This window comes from Miniopterus natalensis, chromosome 8 (genome assembly GCF_054644295.1).
Source record: "Miniopterus natalensis isolate mMinNat1 chromosome 8, mMinNat1.hap1, whole genome shotgun sequence".
Classification (NCBI taxonomy): domain Eukaryota; kingdom Metazoa; phylum Chordata; class Mammalia; order Chiroptera; family Miniopteridae; genus Miniopterus; species Miniopterus natalensis.
The window spans coordinates 25827370-25853099 of record NC_142088.1 but is presented as its reverse complement, the minus strand read 5'-3'; the positions used below and the strand labels follow the sequence as shown (position 1 = coordinate 25853099).

Here is a 25730-nt window from a genome sequence, read left to right as displayed (position 1 = left end):
GTGACCCACTCTGGAGGGTGGACACCGGGCCCTGTGGTGTGAGCCCCTGTATTTTTCCCAGAAGGAAGCCAACAAACAGGAGGGAAGGAAAGAGCTTCCTATTCTCCCTAAGGGAGTTTTTTAAAATGTCAAATGGAAGAACTCCCAGTTCTCACGTGTGTAATGAATGCAAAGAATTCTCAGCTGAGAAGAGAATTCAAGATCATCCTTTCAAAGGGACAACTCTATTCCAAATATAAGTGACTCCTGGAGTAAATACAATTCAAGTTAAAAAAAATTTTTTAGTATGCTATTGTTTATCCAGAAAACACATTAGTAGTTAAAAATCCAGTCTCTGATGTTAGACTGCCTCAGTTCCAATCTCTGTGCCTTAACATACCTCCCACATATCCCAACAAAAGTCACACACTTTCTGCCTCAATTTCCCCATCTCTGAAATGTAAATATAACAATACTTCTTTCTTATGAGGTGGTTGAAAGGATTTATGTGCAATGCTTAGCCAAGGGCCTGATAGAGTGTGAACACTCAACCAATGTTAGCTTTGTAATTACATAGAACGGGCTATATATTAGAGCCACTATATCCCCATCATTTGAGAGCCCTGGACCCCATCCAACCAATAAGCAAGATGCCAGGCCAGCCAAGAATGAGATAGGCTCTGAAACAAAGCTCCATGATCACAGAGGACAAGAGACGGGGTCACTTTCAGGTCTCATGTCAACTCAAAAGTCTAGCAAGAATGTCCAGAGAGGACATGGAAGTCTTCAGGTCCACAGGGATGGCTTCTGGAGAGGTTAAAGCAGCCAGCAACCCCCTTCCCTTGCTGGAGTGACTGCTATAAGCACACTAGCATAACATGATTCAAAGGAGATGGCCTGTGTCCTCTAGCCCACAGGATGGACCTGAGGAAGGGAGTGCTTACAAGGTGAAAAATTGATCTCTCTCTGGTCTGGTCACTGGAGCTTGAAATTGCTTTAACAGGGAACAAAGCTTTTTATGCCAGAGGTAAGGCCCACTGATTAAATTCACATTAAATTAAAAAATATATATACCAAATTTCTCCCTAGTTTTGTTTATTTTAAAGGCAGGGGACATTGTTTCTGAAAAACAGAGAAACTGAGAAATACAGTAGGGTAAGGACATTGACCAAAAGAGAGACACTAGGTTCCTTGCCACCTCCCCTTGATCACACCCAATAAAATGAAACAATTAAAGTGGTCCTTTCAATAAAGTGAACGTCAAAGGCACACCACATTTTCTAATTAGAAAGAATGAGTGTTGTGCAGTTAATTTTCATTTTACCTTCCTTGACTCACCAGGAACTGATTAGGATCCCCCCCCCTTCCAGTTTCACTGAAATGCTTATAAATTCCATTTGCTTTGCTGCAGATATTCTGCTTTCTAAGCATAATTTCACTGGCTGGTCTTCCATCCAAATGTCAAATGACTGTTTGGTTTTATGACCTGAGTGCCTACAATATAACTTAGTGTCACTAATAATTCAAGTGCATGTCATCTAAAGTCCTTACAGATGAGAGAAAAATAGGTCCAAGGAAACTGACTGATGCCAGAATTTTGTGAAGGAGAAATGTGGGTCAACTAAAGATAGTTTAGGAACTGCTGGAATCACCTGGAACGTCAGCATAAAATCTGGGCGAAACCTGTTGGTTGTTTTTTTTTTTCAATTGTCTCTAACATTTGCTAAAATAACAGACTTGTAATGTCAAGGTGAATCTACTCACAGGTGCCAGCCACCACCCACGATGTGAAGCGACATTCCCCAGTACTCTGGCTGCAGGGACAGCTCACTGGTTCAAGTACACTGTTGTTGTGAGCCTGGAAAATTACTAGATCATGTGACTGTCCAAGTTCTCTATCAAGCATCTGATTGTTATGATTCTTTATATCACGTTCTTACCTGCCTTTCTTCTGAATCACCTAATTTTTTCCTACCTTTGCCCAAGTAGCCCAATGAGTTTTAACTTAGGGAACGATGGTGAATTCTAAACTTTTTAAATAATTCCGATTTCCTGCTAGGAAATGTACAATACTTATTTTTATTCGCTTCCGGGCGAAAAGCGCAGGACCTTGAGCCTGAGCATGCATATCATTTCTAGTTTCAAAACTCACACGTTCTTTGACGGGCTGGGAATGGACTGAGAAACTTGGTTGCTGTATATCGTCACTCCTAAGCAGGATGGTGATGTGATGTCTGAGCAAGAGCTTTTAGCAAAGTACATCAAAGGAAACTGTAAATCCGAACTTAATAAAATCTAAAACAGAGCCTCATCTTTCACGTTCAGATGACAGGCAGCCAAATTCATCAGACCAGAAAACTGCCCAAATAGTGACACTGTGGAAGAATCTCTTACCATTCTGAATGAGGGTCTGTGACCGTGTGAACCTCCCATGGACAGCTGTCATGTGCAGGGGACTTTTGCCATCTTTACTCTAAAAAGGAAGGGAGAGAGAAACAATGGACCAGGCACACCATGTCTGAAACATCCCTGTGGATACTGCTCGCAATGTCCTGAAAACATCAATTAAAATTTTTTTTAATATGATAAAAAATTCACAAGACGTAAAAGATGATTTAGAAATCAAAAGATAAAGTATATATTATATCTCAAGTTACTGCATAACATCACATTGTGAAGAAGCCTAGAGAAGTCAATATTTTAGAGAAGAAATGCAATGTTTCTAGTTATACTAACAATTTTTAAACCACCTTGTTTCAAACTGAAGAAATCATCCCAAACTTTTTTTCATCTCCGGTAACCTACTGATGAAGAAAGTTTCCTCCAAGGAATTTTTTTCAACTTTTGTCCATAGTACATGAAAAAAGACAATGTGTTAACTTGCTTGGCCCTGTTTGACCTGATGGTGACCAAACTGCTGTAAGTCACTGCAGCTCTCAGAGCTGACCTAGAATCCTCCACCATTCCCACTCTAACTCCAGAGGAAAACAGCACTTCCGATTGTTGCAAAAGAGAAACGCTGCTTCACTGAACTCATTAGAAATCACAGCATTAAGGCATTCAGCTGTCTAGCAAACTGCCATTTTAACGATCACCTGGAAATGTGTACTGAATTTATACATCTCTTTATTATTCAAGATATAAGTGATGGAACTTCCTGACACAGATTAAGCCAAAACATAAAAAATGTCTAGAATCTATATACTGATCATCAGTATACCAAATACTGAAGTCCTACACAATTAAGAAACCCGAAACACCAATCAGAAAGAACTTATGCACCCCTAGGTTCATAGCAGGGCAATTCACAATAGCTCAGATCTGGAAACAGCCCAAGAGCCCATCAGTAGATGAGTGGGTAAAAAGCTGTGAGGCATTTACACCATGGAATACTACGCAGCTGTAAAGAAGAAGGATCTCTTACCTTTGGGACAGCATGGAGGGACCTGGAGAGTATTATGCTAAGTGAAATAAGCCAGGCAGAGAAAGACAAGTATCACATGATCTCACTCATATGTGGAATCTAATGAACAAAATAAACTGATGAACAAAGTAGATCCAGAGACATAGAAGCATGGAACAGACTGAGGGGTCTCAGAGGGAAGGTGGGGGTGGGGGAGTGGATGGGGAGAGATTAATCAAAGAGCTCATAAGCATATATGCGTAACCCATGGACACAGGCAAGAGTGTGGAGAAGGCCTGGAGGGAGGGCAGATTCGGGGGGAGGGGATCAATGGGGGGGAAGGGGGGACATCTGTAATACTTTCAACAATAAAGATAAACTTTAAAAGAAGAAATAGTCTTTTACAGAATTTCTTCTTAAAATAGTAATACCCCCAAAAATATGACTGTCATTTCAGACCAAAGGTATCCTCAATAGAATGTATTCTTTCATTCGAGTATTGTAAGAAAAAAAGTATGTAATTGTTATTTTTCTAAGGCTCAGGAGAAACATTTTTCTTAAGTCTGAGGTTGAAATATGTGGTTTCTAAAGTGCAAGTTCATTTTTGTTATGCAACTCATATACTTGTGCTTTAAAATGGCTCTTTGTTTAAAAAATTCTACAGTGGAAAACAAATAATTACTTAAGCAAGTGTTTCTCAGAGTGAACGAGGGACTTACCTGCACCTAATCACAGGGCTTCTTGTTATAAATGTGAATTCTGTGCCCAAACCCAGGCCCACTGAGTCAGAACTGGGGTAAGGGGAGCCCCATTTGTAACTGGCACAGCACACTGCTTTAGACTGGGGCTGGAATAGCTTATAAAACCACAAAGCTTTGACAGAGAATTTTTATCATATGAGTCTATCCCTGAGAAAGAAGAAAGGCATTGTGCTCAGTCTGTGCCGAAGGAAGAGAGAACCAGAGCGGGAACTGCATCTCAGCGAAAGGTTCTCGGGCAGGCGGCAAACAAGAGCTCATAGGATCTTTTCTCCATCTTATATCATTATAACCTGAATCAGAAAAGGCTGAGAAAGCTGAAAGTAAACTGGGAGGTTTACTGAAATGGTGCTTTTAGGGGAAAAGCAGCAGCAACCAAGATGATGACGGCGGCCGTGGCTGACCATGGGCCCACAGCGGAGGAGGGCCCCTGGAAGCTCTCTGACCCCCGAGCCTGCGTCCTGCCTGTGGGAGTGCTGGCAGTTTAAAGGACTGAGACTCTGGAACTACTTGGGATAGGACATAAAACATACGCCCCTCCAATAAAAAAGTGATGACTGTCTAAGACTCAAGGAGAGAGAAAACAGAAATTGCAGAGCTGACATCAACTTGTCCCTAGGTGGTGCTATTTCTTTAACTTTTGCTCCAATATTTTCTCTTAAATTTAATATGAAAACATAACTAGCGTTTCGTTAAATAGATAAAGCCATAAATATTTCAGTATTTAGACAATATCTTTATAAATATTTAACTTAGCACTTTTCCACGCCTAGAAAATAGCTTAGAGGCTTTTCCAAGGAGTAACCCCCAACCTGGCAGTCACTAACCAAACTGCAGCCAGTGAGCCAAAGCAGAAGTAACCGGCTTCTACAGTGTGTAGTTTACAAAGCCGGTCCCATTTCAGGGACAGCAAGCACCGCACCCTTCTTCTCTCTTGGAGTGTGTGTGTCTTTGGTAAAGGGACAAATAAACAGGATGACCAAAGTCAGGTAAAATTCAAAGGACAGTGTCATGGTCAGTGGTGATGCTTATTTCAGATTTATCCTTGCAGATGGCTGCCTGGGTGCATCTAACACTTCGTCCAGGCCACTGCTGATTATTTTTTTTCTCATAAATAAATATTGGGGGGGGGGGGGGGCAGGAAGCATTACCAGTGTCATGGCAGTCATTTGGGGCAGTTTTGTTCACATGGTATAGATGTAAAAGGAATTCATCATGTCCAAAAGCATTGAACACTAACGAAGGTCAAAAGGACAATACTTTGCATCCAGCCTTACAAGTTAGAACTCAGGATGTTCAGGTTGAAACGAGGGATCCTCATAAGTTTCATATGTGCCTGAGACTTTTTCACACAGGGTGGGGGGGGATGACTTGCCTTCGCTGCCGCTGTTCTGAGAACTTCAAAGATAAACTATTCCCTGCGTTCTCAAAAGAGAGGATGTGTTCAGTTCCTCTGTTTATTCAAAGCTTTGCTTTTATAAATTTTATTCTTAATTTCTAGTCTCCTTCCAATTTCTAGATGCATTTTCTCATCAGATTTAGGACTTGGAAAATTTGTTATTTTGAGGATTTATTTAATTAAGCAAAAAGCTCTTTTACTGATTCATAGTTCAGTCATAAATTGTGAAGAAATAATGGGGATTAAGAATATGTATGACAAATATTAGTACTCTTTCAGGACGGAATTCAACATCATCCAAGGAAGATGAATCCTTGGCCTAATGGAATGTTCCAATTTTCTCAACCATGAGTTTTCTCGGAAATCCCTTCCTTCTTTTCTTCCAGGCCTCATGCCTTCCTTCCGCATCCTCCAACATCTCACAAAACCTTCCCTGCACTTACAGACATTTCCCTCCTCGGGAACCTGGCGGCACTGTGTCCTCTGTGGTATGCTGCCTCCGGGAGTCACTAGCTCAGTGGCCCTACGAAAAGGCAATGGTGCCTCCAGAGTCTAACACTAAGGTCCCCTGGGGGAGAGGGGGGTCCAGATATAGTCAGAAACTCAAAAGTGCTTTTTTTCCTTTAGTACTCACCCAAGGATACTTTTTCCATTGCTTTTCAGAGAGAGTGGAAGAGAGAAAGAGAGAGAAACAAATGGAACCAGGACCCTTCAGTCCGCAGTCCGACGCTCTAACCACTGAGCACCTGGCTAGGGCTCAAAAGGGATTTCTAATTCAATGGAAGAGCAATATAAAACCCCGGTTTGCAAAAAGGTCATACACAGGCCTTTTTTTTTTTTTTTTTTAATGGTTCTAAAGGCGGGAGATGATACATAGTTGGCTCATTCATTCATTCCTCTCCTTTCCTTCCCACATGCTCTCCAAAGTTCCAAGTGCCATGTCCCTCTCACTGCCTACTCCAGTTTCACCTTCAACCTCTACAAAACAGGCCTAATTCTATGATTTGGTCCTGGTACATATAAAAAGAGGAGCAGGCCCACTTCAGTAGATGTGTGATGGGCTTCACATGCAGCCTCTCTTGGGGCTGAATGATCTAAGGGCCCACAGACAGAAAAGAACTGAGACCACGGGCAGGCTGAATGGTAGTGACCAGGAGATAGGCAACCTGGCATATCTGGCGTGGCTATGTGTTTAGTGCTTTTACCATTTTGAATGCTTCCCAAAGAGAGCCTCGAGAAGCTGCAGAAATTACAATGTGGTCTGTAATGTAGAAGAAATATTATTTTATGCTTTCTCATGCTCTTCCTGTTTGTAAAATAAAGTGAACCTTCAATGGATTATTGTATGAAGTATTATGTCGTCATTATTTGTCACAAATAAACTAATATTACAAGGTCAAAGTCATGGTCAATCTAAGCAAAATGAGAGATTGTAAAATGCACACAGGACACATATCCTTCCTCTTCTTTCAATTATCTTGTCATTGCCCATGAAGACACTGCTTTTAGTGTTTTGTGAGGATAGAGGAAAACAAAGTGAACATGTGGGTGGGTGTTGGCTACATTTCAATATGCAATTTCCCTCAAACTTTAGAATGTCTAAACAAATATAAACTGTCTTGCAATCTACAAACACTTTCAAACTCCACGGAGCAACGTGGTAAAGAGAGATAACAACTTCAATTAGAAAGCTACCTCCAGAGTCAGACAGAATGGCTCTACGGAAATGTTAGATGACCTGTGTATCCAGAGGCCATCTGGAATGGCAAAGGAAGATTCTAGAAAATTAGGAAATCAAGAGGATGTAGGCCAAGTAGATATAGGGAGACTGAGGGAGAAGACTAGAGTTGACTCAAAATACCATTTACATAGATTAAAAAACACATAAACCCAAGTCTCAGATTTTAAAAATGCTATTTCCTATATTCTACTGATGATTAGCAGTCCACAGGAAAAGTTAAATATTAAAACGAAGTAACTGTGCTTTCCAGATCCATTTTACGGGGAAGCGAAGGCTGCCATGAACCGATGCACCACATACAGCTGAAGCCCCTATCCAACCTGAACTGACCCCTGTCAGTTAACTGGGAGAAGCAGGTAGGTTGTCAGAAAAGGGCCTTCTAACCTCGGGATCAAGCACCCTGAGAGCATTCGTCGGCAAGTTTTACATAGGTGATAGAAAACCCTGCGAGTTAATGAAATGAAGGTTGGTGAAGAGAGCTACTTTATTTAACTTCAATAACTTTTCTTTCTTTGGAGGCTTTAAGGATGTCCCTCAGACACTAGGATGACAATGTCCACAAGTCTAGGGACATTGAGGATTTGGCCACCTGCCAGCCTCCTGCCTCTCAACACCATCCTCTCTAACTTCAATCCCACAAGATGACTCTCCCACCTTGGACTCCAGTTCCTACTTTTCAATATCACCAAAGATGTTCATCTTAGGACCTTGGAGGGTCTCCACTTACAAGATCTAGAACTCTGAAATTCTCTTCATCTATTCTACTTTTTTGTTATTACCTGCTTTCCACATTCAGGAAGACACTACATTCCCCTCCATTTCCTTCCTTTCTTCTCTAACTCTTCTTTTTTCATTACTGATTTTAGAGAGGGGTTGGGGGAGAGAGAAACATTGGTGTGTATTAGTGTATTATACACTATTTATGTATTAGTATTATTTATGTATTAGTTTGCATTTTTTCTAATTTTCTAGTGATACTGAATATTTTTCATAGGTTTAATGGATATTGCATGCTCTCTCTTGTGATCTGCCTTAGCCCATATTTTTGAGTAGGTTATCAAACTTTTTCTTATTGATTTTTATGAGCTCTTATATATTGAGCATATTAATTCTATTCTTATCATATATATTGCAGAAAAACTTACCTGAGTTTTCCCTCTTTCAAGTGTATGTTAGGGTTTTTGTTCTGTTTTTTATTTCTTTTGTTGTTTTTTCTTTAATCATATAAAAGTTTGAAATTTTGTGTAGTCTTCTTTTTTCCTTTATATTTTCTGTCTCTGGTGTCTCTATGGCCAGATTACTGTTTCTAATGCTCAGTTCTGATCATACAACCTCTCTAATATTAATGGCCCTCACAGCCTATGTAAGCTCAAAGTCCTTAGCCAGTAAATAAGCCCTCTTCCTTCCTCAGGTCACATTTCAGCTTGTTCTTGGCTCTTTCCTTTCACATGACTTATACTCTATTCAAGCAGTAAAAATTGCTATTCTGAAAATTTGTTCCATATTTCCCCACAATTAGAAATTACAAGAAAAATATTGAAAGATTTTAATAGTGAATAGAGAAAATCATGAAAATAGATTGATCCAATATTCTTGAGATTAAATCTTAAAAATAATTTTTCAAAAACAGAGGCAGAATACACTGGAACCTGGCTTCAGGATTGCTTTGTGCTTGAGAGGAATTCACCTGGTGCAGGATAAGATATTCTGCTATAATCAAAATGCATTCAAGTGATGTAAATCAGGATCATGAGGACTGCATGCATAAGTTCCCCCTGGTTATCTGTTATAAGAAACTGACTAGTTTCCTAAAGTTTGTCCAGAGCTTTTCCTATCCAGAACTCCCAACCCCTTTGCTCATGCTGGTCTATCTAGAATACCTACTCTCAAATTCTTTCTACCTCTCCTCATCTCAACTGATTTCAATCTTCCAAGTTTGAAGATTGGAGATCACCTCTCATCTTGGAGGACTCCTTTAGTACCAAACGGGGCAGTAGGTAGCCCTCAGTAAGTTTGCTGAATAAAGGGCTCACCATTAGGACCAGGTCAATGTTAAGTCACTGAAGCCACTATCTGGGGTTGACTATAGGAAGGCATTTGAGAAACACCTTGGAGGGCCATGCCAGGGCTGGGAACAGACCGGAAATCACGCAGCAGCTCTGCCCTATCAGCTCAGCATTCACTTCAGTATCAGAATCTAAACCAAATCAACATCCGTGAGATCCCTTATTTCCTCTGGAACATTCACTGGGCTACCAAGGACACATGGCTAGAAGCTCAGTGCCTTCCAGCTGGACAGTCACTCCTGCAGAAACAATGCCGTTCAGTTTCTATCGCATCCCAATACAGGAGGGGGCTGTGGGAGTCGAGGTCCTCAGGGTTACAAATCATTGTGTGGCAAACATGACACCATTTACAGCAATTGATTTTGCTCAGATAGAGGTGCGATGCAAAGGTGTTTAACACTGAGAGCGAGAAACGAAGGGTGTCATACCTGGATGTTAACATCCGCCCCGTTGTTTACTAACAGCTCAAGACACAAAGCACCGTGCGTGGAGGCAGCAGCGAAGTGCAGGGGGGTGAAGCCGCCGTTGTTGGGCTGGTTCACGTTAGCACCGTAGTCCGTCAGCTCGTTGACCACAGCGTCCTGCCCGTTGTAGCAGGCCAGGTGAAGCGCCGTGTTTCCGTAGACGTTGATTTCATCGATCTGCGAATGAGTCCAAAACGGGTGATTAAAATCACTGGAGCCAATTTACCCCATTTTCCACAAAAAGCCTAATGGCTATGCCAGAGAAAGGAAATGTCCACCTGTTGACATAATTATTCAGTGCTGACTCCTGCCATTGTGGTCACCCTGCAAATGCTTGTCACTAGAGATGAAGATCAGCAAAGACCGAACGTGACAAAAAGTGAACTGGGGAGGACAAGTAAGTGAGAGGTTTCAACTTGTGGAGAAAGAGTTTGGGACTACGGAAGGGATTCAAAAGTGAAGGGCACAGCTGTCTGGAAAAGCCAGAGGAGAACTGAATCAGGGGAGCGAGAAAGCAGCCTGGGACTCAACAGTGAACTTGAAGCGAAAGGGGTGGGAGACGCGCAGGGAGGTGCTGTGGAGCCACAACTCAGAAGCTGGGCTCAGAAGCCACTCTGGGTTTGGCTCTGCCGTCTGACACCTCACAAGGCCTCGTTCTGTAGCGGGGCCGTGAGGCTGTCCTGGGTGCTTAGGCCATAGCTCTTTCTTGCTGCCCCGACTGCTGGGTTTCACCATCATGGTCTCAGTACTGTCACTTGGTTTCCTTTCCTCCAGAGACAGGGATGTTCCAGAGACTCACCGCTGCTCCTGTTCTGCTACCTGAAGGTTGGGCTGACTTCTCCAGCTCAGCACTGGACACTTCTGCTGTTTGTCCCTGCTCATTTAGGCTTGTAAGCCACAATTTAGAAGGCCAGATTCTGAAGGTGGGGTGAGGAATCCTGGCCAGGCTTTGAAAAATGACTGGTTAGAGCATTGTCCCCATATGCCTAAGCTGTGGGTTTGATCCCCGGTCAGGGCACATACAGGAATCAACCAATGAATAGATGTAGATAAAAGGGTGGAACAACAAATCAATGTTTCAATGTTTCTCTCTCTCCCTTTCTCCCCTCCCTTTCCTCTCTCTCTCAAATCAATAAATAAACATTGAAAAATAAAATGCAAACAGGATTTAATTTCAGAACAAAAGAAAACCCACAAATACATAGGATTTCACTTCAGAACAACAGAAAGCCCCCAAATACACCTTGGGGTGATGCATGAATCGTAGCTCACCTCCACCCCCAGATTCAGGAGATGTTTGACAACACTGATCTGTCCGTTGGAGGCTGCAGCGTGCAGGGGGGTGTAACCCTTCTTATCCTTACACGTCACTTCTGCGCCGTGGTTAATGAGCAGTGCCACAACGTCCAGGTGGCCTTCACAAAGCAAGCAGCAGAAAACATCGTTAACCTTTACAGGACAATTTGATGATTCAGTGCACCTAAATTATCACTGTTACCTTTTATTGCCACCGGTATTTTGCTGAGCTATTTATAAAAAGCTGCTTCATGAAAATATTCAACAAATACTTTGTGAGTACCTACTATGTGCCAGGCTTTATGTAAATGCTGTGGGGGGGAAATAGATGATTCACGTGAGCCTTCTCTTCAAGATCTAGTAGAAGAGATAGATGCCTGCTTGCAAATAAATAAGAACCAAATCCTATAATATGTTAGTACCACAGCCTTAAAAACATTATGTTAAAATGAAAGCAATGTTTTTGAAACCAACTGCTATTCCTTGCTGAAAAGCTCAACAATGGCAACTTGGTTTGGAAAAACTAGTGGGGAAAAATCAGTTAATTAGATGACTCCAGATTAATTTTTAAATTATACGAAATTGCTGCTGTTTGACCAATTTTCTGTTGTTGTGTTTTTTGCCCACAGAAATGGCAATTTCAGATGGTTCAACTTAAAAGTAGTCTCATGAATTATTGGCTAAACAGAAAACCCATCTAGTTTCAACACTTATTGGCATATTTTTGAGAATATTTTCCTTTGTTCCCTATCGCACTACATACAATATGATGAATGTATTTAACCTTTATTTTGTGACTCAAGATGGTTCGATACTTCAGGGTCCTTGCTGTAAACATGGTTGATAACTGAAGGGTAGAGATGAGTACTGACTCTTGAGTCTAAAATGTGTGTGCAGTGTCTTCTGTGTGTGAAAAAACAGGAGCGTGTGTGCGTGCATACGTGTGTGTGTGTGTGTGTGTGTGTGTGTGTGTGTGTGTGTGTGTTTGAGAGAGAGAGAGAGGCAGAGAGTTTGGTCTTGGCTTGTTTAATTAAAATTTGACTCTTTCCCCCCAAGCCTTGTATATAGAAAAAAATATTTTCAGTTACTAGTGGTGCTATCTTAAGCTTAAGTGGTGCTATCTTTTGTCCTGGTTTTGTCTTTTATTTCCTAAAGATAGTCAACTATGTTTTTTCCTATTTGAATCCTGATGACACACAAAATGATGACTTTACTTCTTTAAAGCAATTCTACACTAATGTTCTGCACATCAGCAAAGAACAAACTTGGAAGCCCAGGTTCTTTGAGTCCATCTCACACTAGCTTAGTATGTGTTCTGCCTGAAGATCGGCCTGGCAAACATTCAGGGCTCCAGTCCTGCAAGGACCATGCAGACGGCCAATCCACTTCAGCCAGCCCAGAACTCCACGTCACCTTAAAAAGGAAAATGCTTACAAAATCTTAAGAGTCTGTTTTTTTAAGCCCAAAGGTTCATTCAGATCCAGTAGCGCATAACTTATGTCATCCCTGATCCAGCCCACTCTCTTCTTTCTCCCCACAATTAATGTGTGTGTGTTTTATGAGATAAAAAGCCTGTATGCTTCTTTAAAAAGATTCAGAAAAAGCCAAAAGGTAGTCAAAGGAAACCGAAATCATCCACAATCATCAATCCCTGGAGATAATCAGTTAACATTTCAGTCTATAATATATCCCAGGTTGTTTTTATTGTATAGATTTTTTTAAATGGGGATCGTATTATTTATACTGTGTTATGACCTGTTTTCACTTAACACATCAGAGAGTCTTCCCATGTTAATAAATACTGATGACATCATCACTGTAGTTACTGCACAGCGTCCCATTGTGTAGATCTCCCATAATTTACCAGCACGATCTCCTGTGGATGGGCACTCAGGCTGTTTATAACTTGGTGCTGATAGAATCTTGTCTGCTCTTCCAATTGCAGGATGTTCTCCAATGAGAAACAAAAGGAAGGATCTTCATTTCCCACGGGACTACACTGGGAATAAACTCTATATGGTCTATCATTTCTCAGTGGTATTTGGGCCAACAAAAGTGAAAAGGAAAAATATAGAAATGTCGTTTCTTGTCCCATCTCCGCCAGTCAAGCTGGCAGAAGCAAGGACGGCAAGCCCCAGCTTTGCTAGCAGTGGACAAACAGGAAAATCCACAGTGACTCTGGTCACCTCAACCTACACAGTAGCCAGAGGGCTGTCCATCCATCCTTCCTTTTTGTTTCTTTCAAAAATATTTATAAATAAAAAAAGACAAATAGAATTTATGTCCTTCCTTCACTAGCCAGTCCTCTTTCTTTTTAAACACTTTATCTTGCTTCCACAACAAGGTAAAATAAGCACAATTTGTGCAGCTTTTCAATCCAGATTGAAATATATTCAGTGAGGTCCAGGCCACGATTCATCCTTCCTCCTCCTTATAGGAAAAGTAAATCTCTGGCAAAGCAACTGCCCAACTACAGGGTTCCTGGAGTGCCAGTAAAATGGACCAAATCTTAATCCAATTGAATCCCAAGATTGAAAAGAAGTCAGACTTGCCCAAGAAAAAACCTATATGGTCAGTGAGAGACCCAGCGCTTCTTTAATGAAGGTTTCATGCACTCTGCTTTCCGTTCATGGCATCCTTACCCATGTATGCTGCCCAGTGCAGAGCGCGCCGGTCCTTCTTGTCAAATGCATTGATGTTTGCCCCTTTGGCCAAGAGTAAATTGACCATCTGAAAGATAACCAATAATGAAATCAAGCATACACCGTGTAATGGTGAGGGTCCCTTACCACCTGCAAGTGATCTGAGCCAAAAATAGTGTCAAGGCAGGTTGGAGATCCGGAGTTCAAACAAAGTAAGAAGATGACATCACAGCCAACCCTGTGGCACAGGCATCGGAGAAAAAGACTGAAGTGACGGCTACTTTTTCAGTTCATTGTGGCTTTAAATTTAAAAATAGTTTTGCATACAAATATTATCATCACGTTCTATAAAAGTCTCAGAAGTAATATTAGGTCCCACTTGGGGCTAAGAGAGCCCATAGGGAGGATTCTGGTTGCCAACGATAAGGACACCCACCTCCACATGGCCGTTGAGAGCGGCGTGGTGCAAGGCTGTGCGGCCCCCTCGGTCGGAGACATTGACGCTGCTCAGCAGGGGAATGATCACTTCTGCACACCTGACAGCCTTATTGGCTGCTGCTACGTGGAGGGGGGTCTGCCAGTTCTTGTCTCTTGCATTAACATCAGCTGAGTGCTTAATCAATACTTGCACTGCTTCCTACAACCAAAGCAGAGTTTGCACGGGTCACTGACAAATGCTCGATCAATACTCGGGTGTAAGATGTTACACCAGACCCTGGAGCTACGGAAAGGGAAGGCTCCCTCCCCTCACAAGCTGGCTTCAGATGGATATTCTTCTGTGACAAGAAAGTAATGAGTCATTAAGATCAAGAGTGGCACAGATTAAAACAGGTTTTCACTCTACATTTCTTTGTTAGGCCAAAAGCCCTGGCACATCTCCAAAACCAAATAAACCTTCTAAGGATAAGGCTTCCTTATAAGGTATCAGGTATTTTTAGTGAAAAGAGAGCATGCATGTGCAAGTGTGCACATCAGGGTGAAATATCCATCGGCCAAAAGGCCCCCAAAGATCAACTGAGGTTAGAGGTGTTTGTCAATAAGTCTCCCTCTTCCAAAGCCAATGGCCTCAAAGCCCTTCAGACATTCTTGGATCAATTTATAACTCTTTAGTTCTCTCAGCCAACATCTTAGCTCTCACTCTGTGATCAATAAGCAGTCAAGCAGAGAGGATGTCTGTTACTACCTCAACTAGAAGTTACAGACTTTTGTTTTTCCAACCTTTTCCACATTGCAGTGGGGTCATTTTTTTTCCTACTATTGAGTTCCTTCTCCTTTACTGAGCCTCCCACTTTTTATTTTCCTTCTGAGGACCTAATCAGCTTGTTAGCCTCTTGAACTATACCTCTACTTGAGTTGTGCAATGAAATCACCTGGGGAGCCTTAAAAATACAGATGCCTGGCCCCACTCCAGAGAATCTATATGGCCTCAGAATTTCTCTGAAGCTCCCTGGGGACTTGGTTATGCAGCCAGGATTGAAGACACTGTTCTGTTCAATCAAGGGAATGATACAGCTGTTGGTTGTTTCTGTTTATTTCCAGGGACACCCTTTGGAGTAGTTAATGGGGCTTCTTTATGGACAGCTTAACAATGTGTCATCAATGAGCCAATGAAAAGCATCAGTCCCACATTCCTGCCACCCCTCATGGACTAAGAGCTCACCTTTGTCCACCCTAATCCCCACAGGCCTGGACTGTCCAATCTGCTTGATCTTGCAAGTATATAAAAATGCCTCCAGATAGCAGATAATTCAAACTCTCAAAATTAGTACTTTTACCAGGGACATCAATGATGAAATAAAAAGAATGTTCTGTGAATCAGTAGTAGGAACATGTTGAGATGAATGGCTAACTTAGTAGAATGAGAGCAAAGAGAAATTAACTTTGCTAATTAGAGACTATAGTTTAAATAAATAGTGTGAGTTCATTCAGATGCTATAAATAAAGGGTAATGAGCTCATAGGGCTCATCCAAACAACTTAAGATTATCAAAAAGGGGGGGAAAGATATAAGCCACCCATCCTCAGCAAGATGAATAATAAAGTAATGATTACTAAATATTCCTTGAACCTATTTCAGAGCCAAACATGTATATGTTATGCTTACCTACTAGAACTATGGAAGACTGAGGAAAACATTACCCAGGATCTATCCTAAAAACTAGATGGGTACACAAAAAATAAAGAAAAGCTACATCACAATGAAGCATTAAAATTAAAATTAGAAAAATAATACTTTTATCATCTTTGGTCTCATAAATACGGTTTATGTAGATGCAAGACAATCTGTTATGATGTGGGAAGAAAATATTGGAACCTTCATTTATATTTATTTTCTTTAAAAAGGAAAGCATTTTAGCTGGTATTTAACTTCTGGGTTGGCACTGTGCCCTCAGTCAGCTCCATAGAGGATCTTGCCTCACAGTATTGGAGATGCCCTCAGGGAAGAGAGGGACTTCCACAGTGCTGAGGGGGTGGGCCTTGCCCTGGCTCCATTCATTAGCCTGGAGTGCACCCAAAGGGACAGGGATGGGCCTGCCAAGTCGATTTACAGACTGTAATATGTACCCTTAAACTAAAAGCATTCTAAAATAAGCAAGATTTATGCAAGGAACCCATATAAATAATGTGGAAGTCACAGAGCTGACACTTCTACTCCTAGTAAAAGCTTTCTATCACCTACATTACAAGGTAAAAGTAATGACAAATTTAATCAGATCTGACAAGAGCTTGGCCAAAACAGAGGAAAATCATCAGAAGTCTATTATCTACCTTGGTTATGTAAGACTATGATAAATGAAAAGCCTCACCCCCTAAGGATATTGTGCCTTGAAATATTAGCTAATGATAGTATTTCCAGTATATAATTTATAAATAAATGAGATGCACATCTTGAAATGCATGCTGAAAAAGTTTTGCAGATATATGGCCAAAAAGATTGAAGATCATCATCTCAAAGCAGTACTGTAAAAGCTGGTACAGTATCCTTTTTATACATTCACAGCAAAATAACAATACACACTGTTACTTTAATACCTTTGCCTTGTGCATTATTTTATTGCACTTGTACAGATTCTTGCTTTGCATTAAATATTATGTAAATTCAGGATAGACTAACAAAACAAAATACACAAGGACATTTCACAAATTTTAATCTTGGAAGCACTTTAACATAGTTTTAAGAGGGCATAATTTTATGGCTACTTAGGGAATTAATGATTTCTGTAATTTAAAAAAAAAAGTCTCTCTTCCTGTATCACATATTGGCTCTGACAGAAATTTAGAAGGTAAAACAGAAACTAATGTAGGGGAAAAAAAGTTGAACACTTTCTGAATCAAGAAAAGTTACTTGCATGATATTTCTCGAACTATCTGTGGTAAAGGACGAGTTTTTAAAATTATATCACTTCAAATCTATCAAGAGCCAATATTTTTGTAAAATACAATTAAAAGTAGAATAATAAAATGGAAAAAATAAAGACGCAAATTATAAACTCAATTATTTTATTATTAAATTTGGGAGGCGTGAAATTACTCTATCAAATTGCCCTAAAAGGTTCTGAATGCTCACTCTTATCACGGCAAGTAAACGAAAGCTTCTGGACCAGTACTCAGGCCACACTGTGAGTGGTGATTCCTCAAAGCCTTTCTTTCTTTTTTAATGAACCAGAAAGTGTGAAGATTCTGGCATTTCCCCTGAAAGGAGGTTTCAGTCAGCAAACACTCAGCGTTAGGATCTTGGGCCTGTTGGTTCCACTCCATAGCAGGCTGTCCTATATAAGTACTAATAGACACAGGAAGGGACTGTCATAGGATGTCACACGGGAAGGAATTGGAGATGGCATTTGCAGTCGCTTTATTTCTATTTTTTATGACTTTCCCTTTTTACAAAAGGCCGCTCCAGCCCTGTAACAAAAAGTAGAGACATACACTGTGGCACATGGAAAAGATGAGAAGAAATAGGAAGCATGCGTCCTAAACACTGTCACCTCTAATATTTGTTTTTTTACTCTTAGATGTGCATTGTATTTAAGTGGTCAAAAATTACTCATGGAAAAGTAATTGTTTATGACTCCAGAGTCCTTGCAGGCACAGGCAACGTCAATTTTATAAACTGCCAAGTTGCTTTAGACCAGGGTGTGAGCCTTATACAATTTTCTGGGCTCTTTACAAAACCTGGCAGATGCCTTGCACACAGTGTATATTCAATAAATTTGGGTAGAATAAATATATTAGTATAATCATTAGCAAACTAAGTAATAATATGCAAGTATTAACAAGGCATTTACCATGCGCTGCTGTCCCTGAGGCTGCACGCAAGTCCTGAAGGCATTTACTCTATTACTAAAATCATTGGGGCTTTCACCCCCTACTACTTAGAGCAATTTCATATTCTGTAAGAATTCTATAAATTGGAGCCGAACTAATTTGTTCAATTAATCAGATGATTCCTCTAAAAAGTACCCATTATTAAATTAAACTCACCCTTTATTATTATAATTATTATTGAGGACGATTATTCTAAGAACTAGTAGTATAAAGGGGGTTTTCACTGGAGACTGTGGGATATGAAAAATTCAAAAGAAACTATTCAAGAAGCGCTAGCTTCAAACATTGGGAAGGCCAGATATTAAATTGTCCTCAGTCTTCAATCTTGGGTCTCAAAGTGTGGTACGTAGACCACATGCATCAGAATCCTCTTTTCAAAATACAGATTTCTGGGCCCACCCACAGGCTTCATCACTGGGGTGAGGTGCTAGAACAGGCACTTTTAACGAGCATCCAGATGACCTGACTGCACACTAAGTCTGAGTACGACTCATTTCTATTCAAAAAGGTCATAAAATGCTTACTTTCTTCCCATTCCAGGTATGAGCTATATTCTCTATGTGGTTATCGTTTTATAATTATAAAGATAATTTAAGGAAGGCAATAATATTCTAGTCTCTCATATAATTTTTCCAATTCTCCTGTCTACTGTCATTTAGCCCACAATAATAACAATTTTTTTTTTAGAAGGAAGAGGAAAACATGAGTTTTTAACATTTAAGCTATAAAATTCTTATCTTACTCAACTCTGGGAAACACCTTTATACCCATTGGGACGTCTGTCTGCATGGACACAGGAACAGACCCATTTTATTGGCTGGAACACTATCAATAAGGGGGCTCAGATGGTTGAAAGTAAGCAGTAGGGCACTGTGGTTAAGAGAGCAGGTTCTCTAGTTATACTCTCCTCAACTTACTGCCACCTTAGGTTCCTCTCCGAGGTCACGTTTCCTAAATTAGGCTTAATCACAGTATCAATCTCAAAGAGTGGCTCGGAGGTTAAAACAGAATCATGCACAATAAGTGTTTAGCATACTGTCTAGCATACAGCAAGTGCTCAATAAGTGTTCATCACGGCAATAGATATTTGCACACAACATCCTCGATGCTACACTCCAAAGACAGGATACAACCATTTTTAACTTTTCTATCCAAAGGATAGCCTCCAGAACAGGAAACTGTAAAGTCCATCAATTCTCCTCTGTGCTATATCAGTTCATTATAGAAGAAAAGGCATGTGTGAAACGCCAGCTAGCTGTATTTGCATGCAGGCCACAGGCTGTGTGCTGGCCGTCTGCCCTAAACACTGTGTCCCAGAAGCTCCCTTTGTACCCCCTCAGGGCCCCTCTAGCACATTTAACAGTGCCTTCCATCCAGTGGGCTTCAATAAACATGTGTTAAACACTCCAGGTTTGCAAGCATTTAATTCCTTTCCCCTACAGCTGCTCTTTTCCAAGAAAGAAAAACAAAAATGTAACAAGAACAAATTAAACAGAGGAAACAATATGAAATAATCTACAACAGCTCAGAAAATTCTCCCTGGAAGCCCCAAATCTTGCTCATCTACATTATCTAGAATTGCAAAATATGTTTCCCTAATATTTTGGTAAGAGAGCATCCATTTCTTCACAGCCTTGGAAGTAAAGAGGGGGATGAGCGAAGCCCTTAGGGCATCAACAGGAGACAATGCTGTTTGGCTCTGATGAATCTGTTTGGCTGTTTCCTTCCCGGGAATTCCAGATGGGGAGGGGTAGAGGTGGAAGTAGGATATGGGACTGGGCCTAGAAGGGAGCACACAATACTGCCTGGTCAGCACCAAGCCACCCCTGAAGGTTTATCTCCAGAACCCAACCTATGCTGCACGATTTTAAGGGCTATGGCCATGTCTCGATCTGCTTCCTTGTCTGCAGGGGAGCTTTCATAATTCAGGCAGGGGTGGACGTTTCAGCAAGATTATGACCTGATACTCCTATTGTTATAACAGCCTCAGGAAATGAATTCAGCAATACACATTATTTTTCCAGGCACAGAAATCTGAACATAAAACTTGCCTAGATGGAGAGAAGGCTCAGGAATTTTGACTTGTGCTGACTGATATCTTGGACTTACACTGATATGGGTGTTGCATGTGATTTCGAAACTCATCCTGATTTTGCAAGTTCTAGTGGGCACTCCAAGTCAGTTCACCTTGCATGCGTGGAAGATGGTTATCTCCAGCACTCTCTGTGGGGTATACCAGTTGCACGACAGCAGCTGTACAGAAAAGCATCTTCACGGAGCTGAAGTTAACATGAATCCCCAGTCTTTCATGAATTGCTCAGAAATAACTGTGTACTGAGCAGGCTGGTTGCTAGAAATACAATGATAAGCAATGTACATGGCACTAATTTTAAGGAACTTACTGTCTAGAAGATCTTTTTCATTAAAACAGAGTAACAATTTCAATGGTCGCTTTATATTGTGTCCAGTTAGCCAAGTCGAACTACATTTCCCAGAGTTCCCTCCCTGCACGGTTCTGCTCAGGGTTGGCCACAAGACTCATGGGCATGAATCTGGGAAGGCACAGGTGAAGCCGCGGCCTGGCTGACGCGCTGGCTGGTGGGTGCTGCTGCAGCTCGTGCACGACGTCACTGGCCCGCTGGATCACCGCGTTGGCACAGGGCAGTACCAGGTGATATTGCCACAGCTTCCTCAGTGTCTGCCAGGCCTGGGCCAGGCATGGGAGAGTCCAGAGGCGAAGCATCCAGATCCTTCTACAAGTCACCCACACCCACGAGGGTGAGGCAGTTTTAGAGGCAGGCAGGGGTTCCCGTTTGTCCCTGTTCTCCCCCACTTCACATCCAGATTTTCTCATTAACTGCAGACCCTACTGGACCACAGTGACTTCCGGACCCCACAGAAACCAAGGTGACAGCAGCTCGTACAATTGTGCGCGGTCTAATTCCTATAATAAATATCATATTCTCTAACTCCCATGGTGGTTCTGCTTCCCCGATTCAACGCTGAACCCTGAGAGATCCATTACCTGCATTTTAGAAGCACAGGGACTTCAAGGACAGGATAGAGTTTACAAGCCTTTCAACGAAGGAATGATTGTTAATACATATTCATGTAATAGCTTTGCTTGTGGATCTAAGCAATAGACAGATGTGCCAGTGCTCATGTTGAACGCACATATCCCCTTTGGCAAGTGCTAACAGCCAAATTATCAGCCCGAACCTTCCCTGGTCTTTCCCCCTAAAGCCTGCTTCCCTTCCCCAGCTATGATTTAGGGGAGTCATGGAGTAATGGCAACATGATCAACTTCAAAAAAGGGAAATCTGAATTTCCTAAATCTGGACTTCTTACACTCAGGGTGATGTGCTTTGGAGCTAAGAGGCCCTCAGTTAGTTCTAACAATGGTTACAGACACTCCAATTTTCATAGTAAACTTTTCAATCTACTGTGAAAGATATTAGTATGAAGACATCTTCTTGCACAAGCTTATAAATGACCCTGATTATTTACAACTCAGGTCCTGTTTGCATTTTAATTCCTTCCTGGCAAGAGGTACCTGCAAGGGATTTTCCCCCCACAGAAAACCTGCAGAGGGAGCTGGTTCTTTAGAGAAACAGCAAATGCCTTCCCCAGATAGGAAGGCTGATCCATCTTGGAGTTGACTGAATTCAAACATAACAAAGATAACGTAAAAAGGTAAGCTGATGGTTGATGGAGGATAGATGTTTTGAGGACTGAAGTCTTTGCCACTAGTCTAGCTAAAAAAGGTGAAGATCACATAGTACCAAAGTCACTTGCTTTTGTGCCTTTCTGTCCCACCAGACTACATGCTTCCTAAGCACAGGGGCCATGTGTCTTTTCTGTTGTTGTAGCTCTACCAGCAAGCACAATGCCAGGCATGTAGGAGGTGCTTAGTAAATGTCTTCCTAAACTAAAAAGATCTGGTTCTTGTTAAAAGAGGAAACAAACCCATACTGTTCAAAAGATACTTAATTTTTATTTTATTTTTAATTTTACCAAAGATGAACAGGTTTTAAAAGACCGAGAAAAACTCCTCTGTGAAGGAGCTGGTCTCACAAAGCTGGTTGTATGAAGTCAAGCAGCCCATCGTACCTGCTTTCCCAGGTAAAATAAATGAAAATGTGGCCCAGCCAGCATGGCTCAATGGTTGAGCATCAACCTATGACCCAGGAGACCGAGGTTTGATTTCTGGTCAGGGCACATGCCTGGGTTTCGGGCTCGATGCCCGGTAGGGGGCGTGCAGGAGGCAGCCGATCAGTGACTCTCTCATCGATGTTTCTCTCTCTCTCTCCCTTCCTCTCTAAAATCAATAAAAAATATATATATATTTTTTAAAAAGAAATGAAATGTGGGATCATAAGAAGATTGTGGGACCATAAGAAGATTCCCCAGGGTCCAAGCCAGGCAAGTTAGGGTCATATGCGTCCCTCCTTCCACGTGGGCTATTTGGAAAGAGAATACAACCAACCTCTTATTAAAAACTACCCAGTATGGAGGGACCTGGAGAATATTATGCTGAGCAAAATGAGCCAGGCAGAGAAAGACAAACATCACATGATCTCACTTACATGTTTCGGAATCTAAAGAACTTAATAAACTGATGGACAGAACAGATCAATGACATGGAAGCATGGATCAGACTGACGAATGTCAGAGGGATGGAGGAGGGCGGGTGGGTGGTGGGGGAGAGAGTAACCAAAGAACTTATATGCATATATGCACAACCCAAGGACATGGACAATGGTGTGGAGAGGGACTGGGGAGGGGGATGGGACAGGATGGAATGGGTCATTGGAGAGAAAAAGGGACATTTGTAATATTTTGAACAAAAATAAAATAAAAATAAATTTAAAAAAATAAAACCTACCCAAATCACACAGCACAGCAAGGAAGACTGTGAGCACTAGGCAGTCATCTACCAAGTACACTGTGCGGTTTCCAGACAGTTGCCAACTGCCAGCCATCGACGCCTGCAACACTGGTGTGTGCATTCTCAGCGACACCCCTAGCTCCTAGGTGTACCTGGAGAACATCACCTCTCCAGGAGCAGAGGAGAAACGTCCTTTGGTAAAGCCAGCTACAAAGACTAGTTATCCAATGCCAAGTACCTCCGAGGTTAGAGCCTTTTGGATCCCTGCATTGTGGGCATCCCTTTCTTGACCAGGCCAACGTTCACATTCACCAGGGTTCCTGCCACCCCTTCCCCACATTGGTTTTCTCTTCTTGACCCTTACACTTTCTCTGGACCAGCGGAAACACTTGCCATGGTTTCAATGATCACTCTCTGTTCCTAAGCTCTAGATCTGTATAAATAATAGTAATCAATTAACCATTTTCACTTGAATTTCCAGCATTCAAATAAATTCTTCTTGAGCATCTACAATGTACCAGGCTTGAGATACACCAGGGAACATAACACAGGTCTCTGCCCTCATGGGCTTACATTCCAGACATGTGTTTGCCAAACTCACTTGTTCACACAGAACTGATAAGCTTCCCACCCCCTGGTCCTCCGCCTCTGTCTTCTCAGATAACAGCATCAACATTCACCCACTGGCTTACTTTCCAACTCACCTCACAAGGTTCCCAATCCTGTCCTGTTCACGCTTATCTCTGCTCTGACCACTTCCCGGTGCTCAGAGGACACCCAGCCCTCTACCACTTAACCCAGGTCCTACTATCAGGCTTATCTTCCTCCTCACCCCAGGTTCCAGTACCGTCCCTCCTCCTCCTGGCCTGGTAAGTCCCTACTCATCCTCTAAGACCTGGCTCAAGTGGCATCTCTTCTTGGAAGACGGCTGGCTGCTTCCTCCTCTGACTCAGTTCTGGTGCTGTACTGATCAGCTTACCTGTTTACCTCCCCCTCCAGATCGAGAACTCACTGACATCAAGGCCCATGCTGCCGATCTCGGACTACCCCGTCACCCCCAGCCATGCCTGGCATGCAGGGGGTACTCAAAAAAACAGTTGTTCAATGCTGGTAACCCTTTTGCATTAGAAGTAAAAGCCTTTTGCTCACCAGTGAGAACCCCTAATTCAGCAGAAAGAGTTTTTCTCTATGTAGGGACTGACGGTGCTAGATCAAATAAGATAGTCACTCACCTCACTTCTGGAGGCAACAGCCCGGTGCAGTGGGGTCAGCCACATGTTGTCCTTGGCGTTTACGCGAGCTCCTGGAACCAAACGGCACAGGTTAGAGGCATGGCGCAGTCAGGGGAGTTCTGCTCACGTTACGTCAGATCCTGTCCCTCGCACTCTCATCTGCCTGGTACGATCACCACGTTTCGTTTTGTTTTTCCTTTGTATCAGTCATGTGCTTTCTGGCAACTACACAGGAGGAGACACCCCGTAGAGCAGAAGGAGCAAGATGAAGAACTGAGAATGTCACAGAATTGGGTAAAGACTAGATGAGAAATGCAGCATCTCACTGGGTGGGAGACACAGCGGTGAGAAAACTGAGAGTCTCCAGGTCTACGGAGATGTATGTTCTGAAAAATAAAAAACTTTTCGAGTGTGTGTGTGTGTGTGTGTGTGTGTTCCTGAATATAAAATATATAAGCAGATCTATTATTTTATTTTTAGTCATTAAGTATATTTCTCTCGCAGGGCCCATAGCACCCTTGTTGGCAAGCTGTCAGCGATGAGCAGCCTTCCAATGAATGTGTACTAGAGGCCAGTCAACTTTCAAACAAATCTTGTAAAGCTGAGTTCTGATGAGATTTCATCTGGGCTGAGAGGATTAGCAGAAATCTGCTTTATCCAGGAATCCCAATTCTTTCTCTGAGACTAGCCAGATATTTCGGTAGGAATAAGCCAGCTTTCACAGAGCTACTGGACGGCACAACATAAAGCCTAAGTAGGCTGCTCATGGCTCCCTCACACGAGGGATGGGCAGACGGGTTCACACACGAGCCAGAATCAGCTCACACTCACAGATGTGCCTAATGGTCGTCTCTGGAGCCACCTCACCAGGGAGGAGAAGCTCCATATGAACGGATTCAGGGAAAACAGACCCTGCCCTCCTTCCGTGGCCCCTCACAAATCCCCACGCATACAAGCCCTCCAAGTCTACAACTGAATGATAAAAACACCCCATCTCAGCTCCTTTTGGGGGGGTTCAGGGTTTCAATCAATCTTCTGATCAGAAATAGAAAGTTTTAGAAAAGGGCCCCTAAGAGGAAGAGGAGGAGTGAATATAGGGATCTGTGTCGATGCAGGAACACGAGACTGTTTTAGCTTCAGGACAACAAGAAGGAAGCTCGTGAGGAAGGGCAGTGGAGAGATGAACCGAAGCAACTAGAAAGGGAGGCGGGGGAGGGGAAGGCGGCGGAGGTGCCTCTGGGACCCGGATGTGAACCTGGGCCAAGTGGAAGCGGGGCTGACTAATCTCTGCGAGGCCAAGGCCAAGGCCAAGGCCAGCTGACAGCTTAAAAAATAGAATCCTTGTGTGTGTGTGTGTGTGTGTGTGTGTGTGTGTGTGTGTGTGTGTGTGTGTGTGTTTTAAAGACAGCAAGATATTTTCATGGGTAAAAGTGAGCTAGCAATTTAGTTCAAGACATCAGCTAAAAGGAAATAACAACTCATAGAAGGTACATAATTTTTTTTCTCTTTAACTGAAGAATGACCATCAACAATATTA

General features: G+C 42.1%; 1 protein-coding gene across 2 annotated transcripts in view; it reads right to left on the bottom strand.

Annotated features, from left to right (window-relative positions):
• Positions 1 to 25730, bottom strand: part of ANKRD44 (ankyrin repeat domain 44) — a 153024-nt gene that overhangs the window by 94705 nt on the left and 32589 nt on the right. For both annotated transcript variants that reach the window (XM_016219539.2, XM_016219604.2), the window contains exons 3-8: positions 24194 to 24264; positions 14185 to 14385; positions 13749 to 13836; positions 11083 to 11225; positions 9775 to 9987; positions 2374 to 2452 (exon numbers count right to left, since the gene is read on the bottom strand). In XM_016219539.2, coding sequence (XP_016075025.2) covers positions 2374 to 2452; positions 9775 to 9987; positions 11083 to 11225; positions 13749 to 13836; positions 14185 to 14385; positions 24194 to 24264 — 795 coding nt within the window. The remainder of the gene's footprint in view (positions 1 to 2373; positions 2453 to 9774; positions 9988 to 11082; positions 11226 to 13748; positions 13837 to 14184; positions 14386 to 24193; positions 24265 to 25730) is intronic.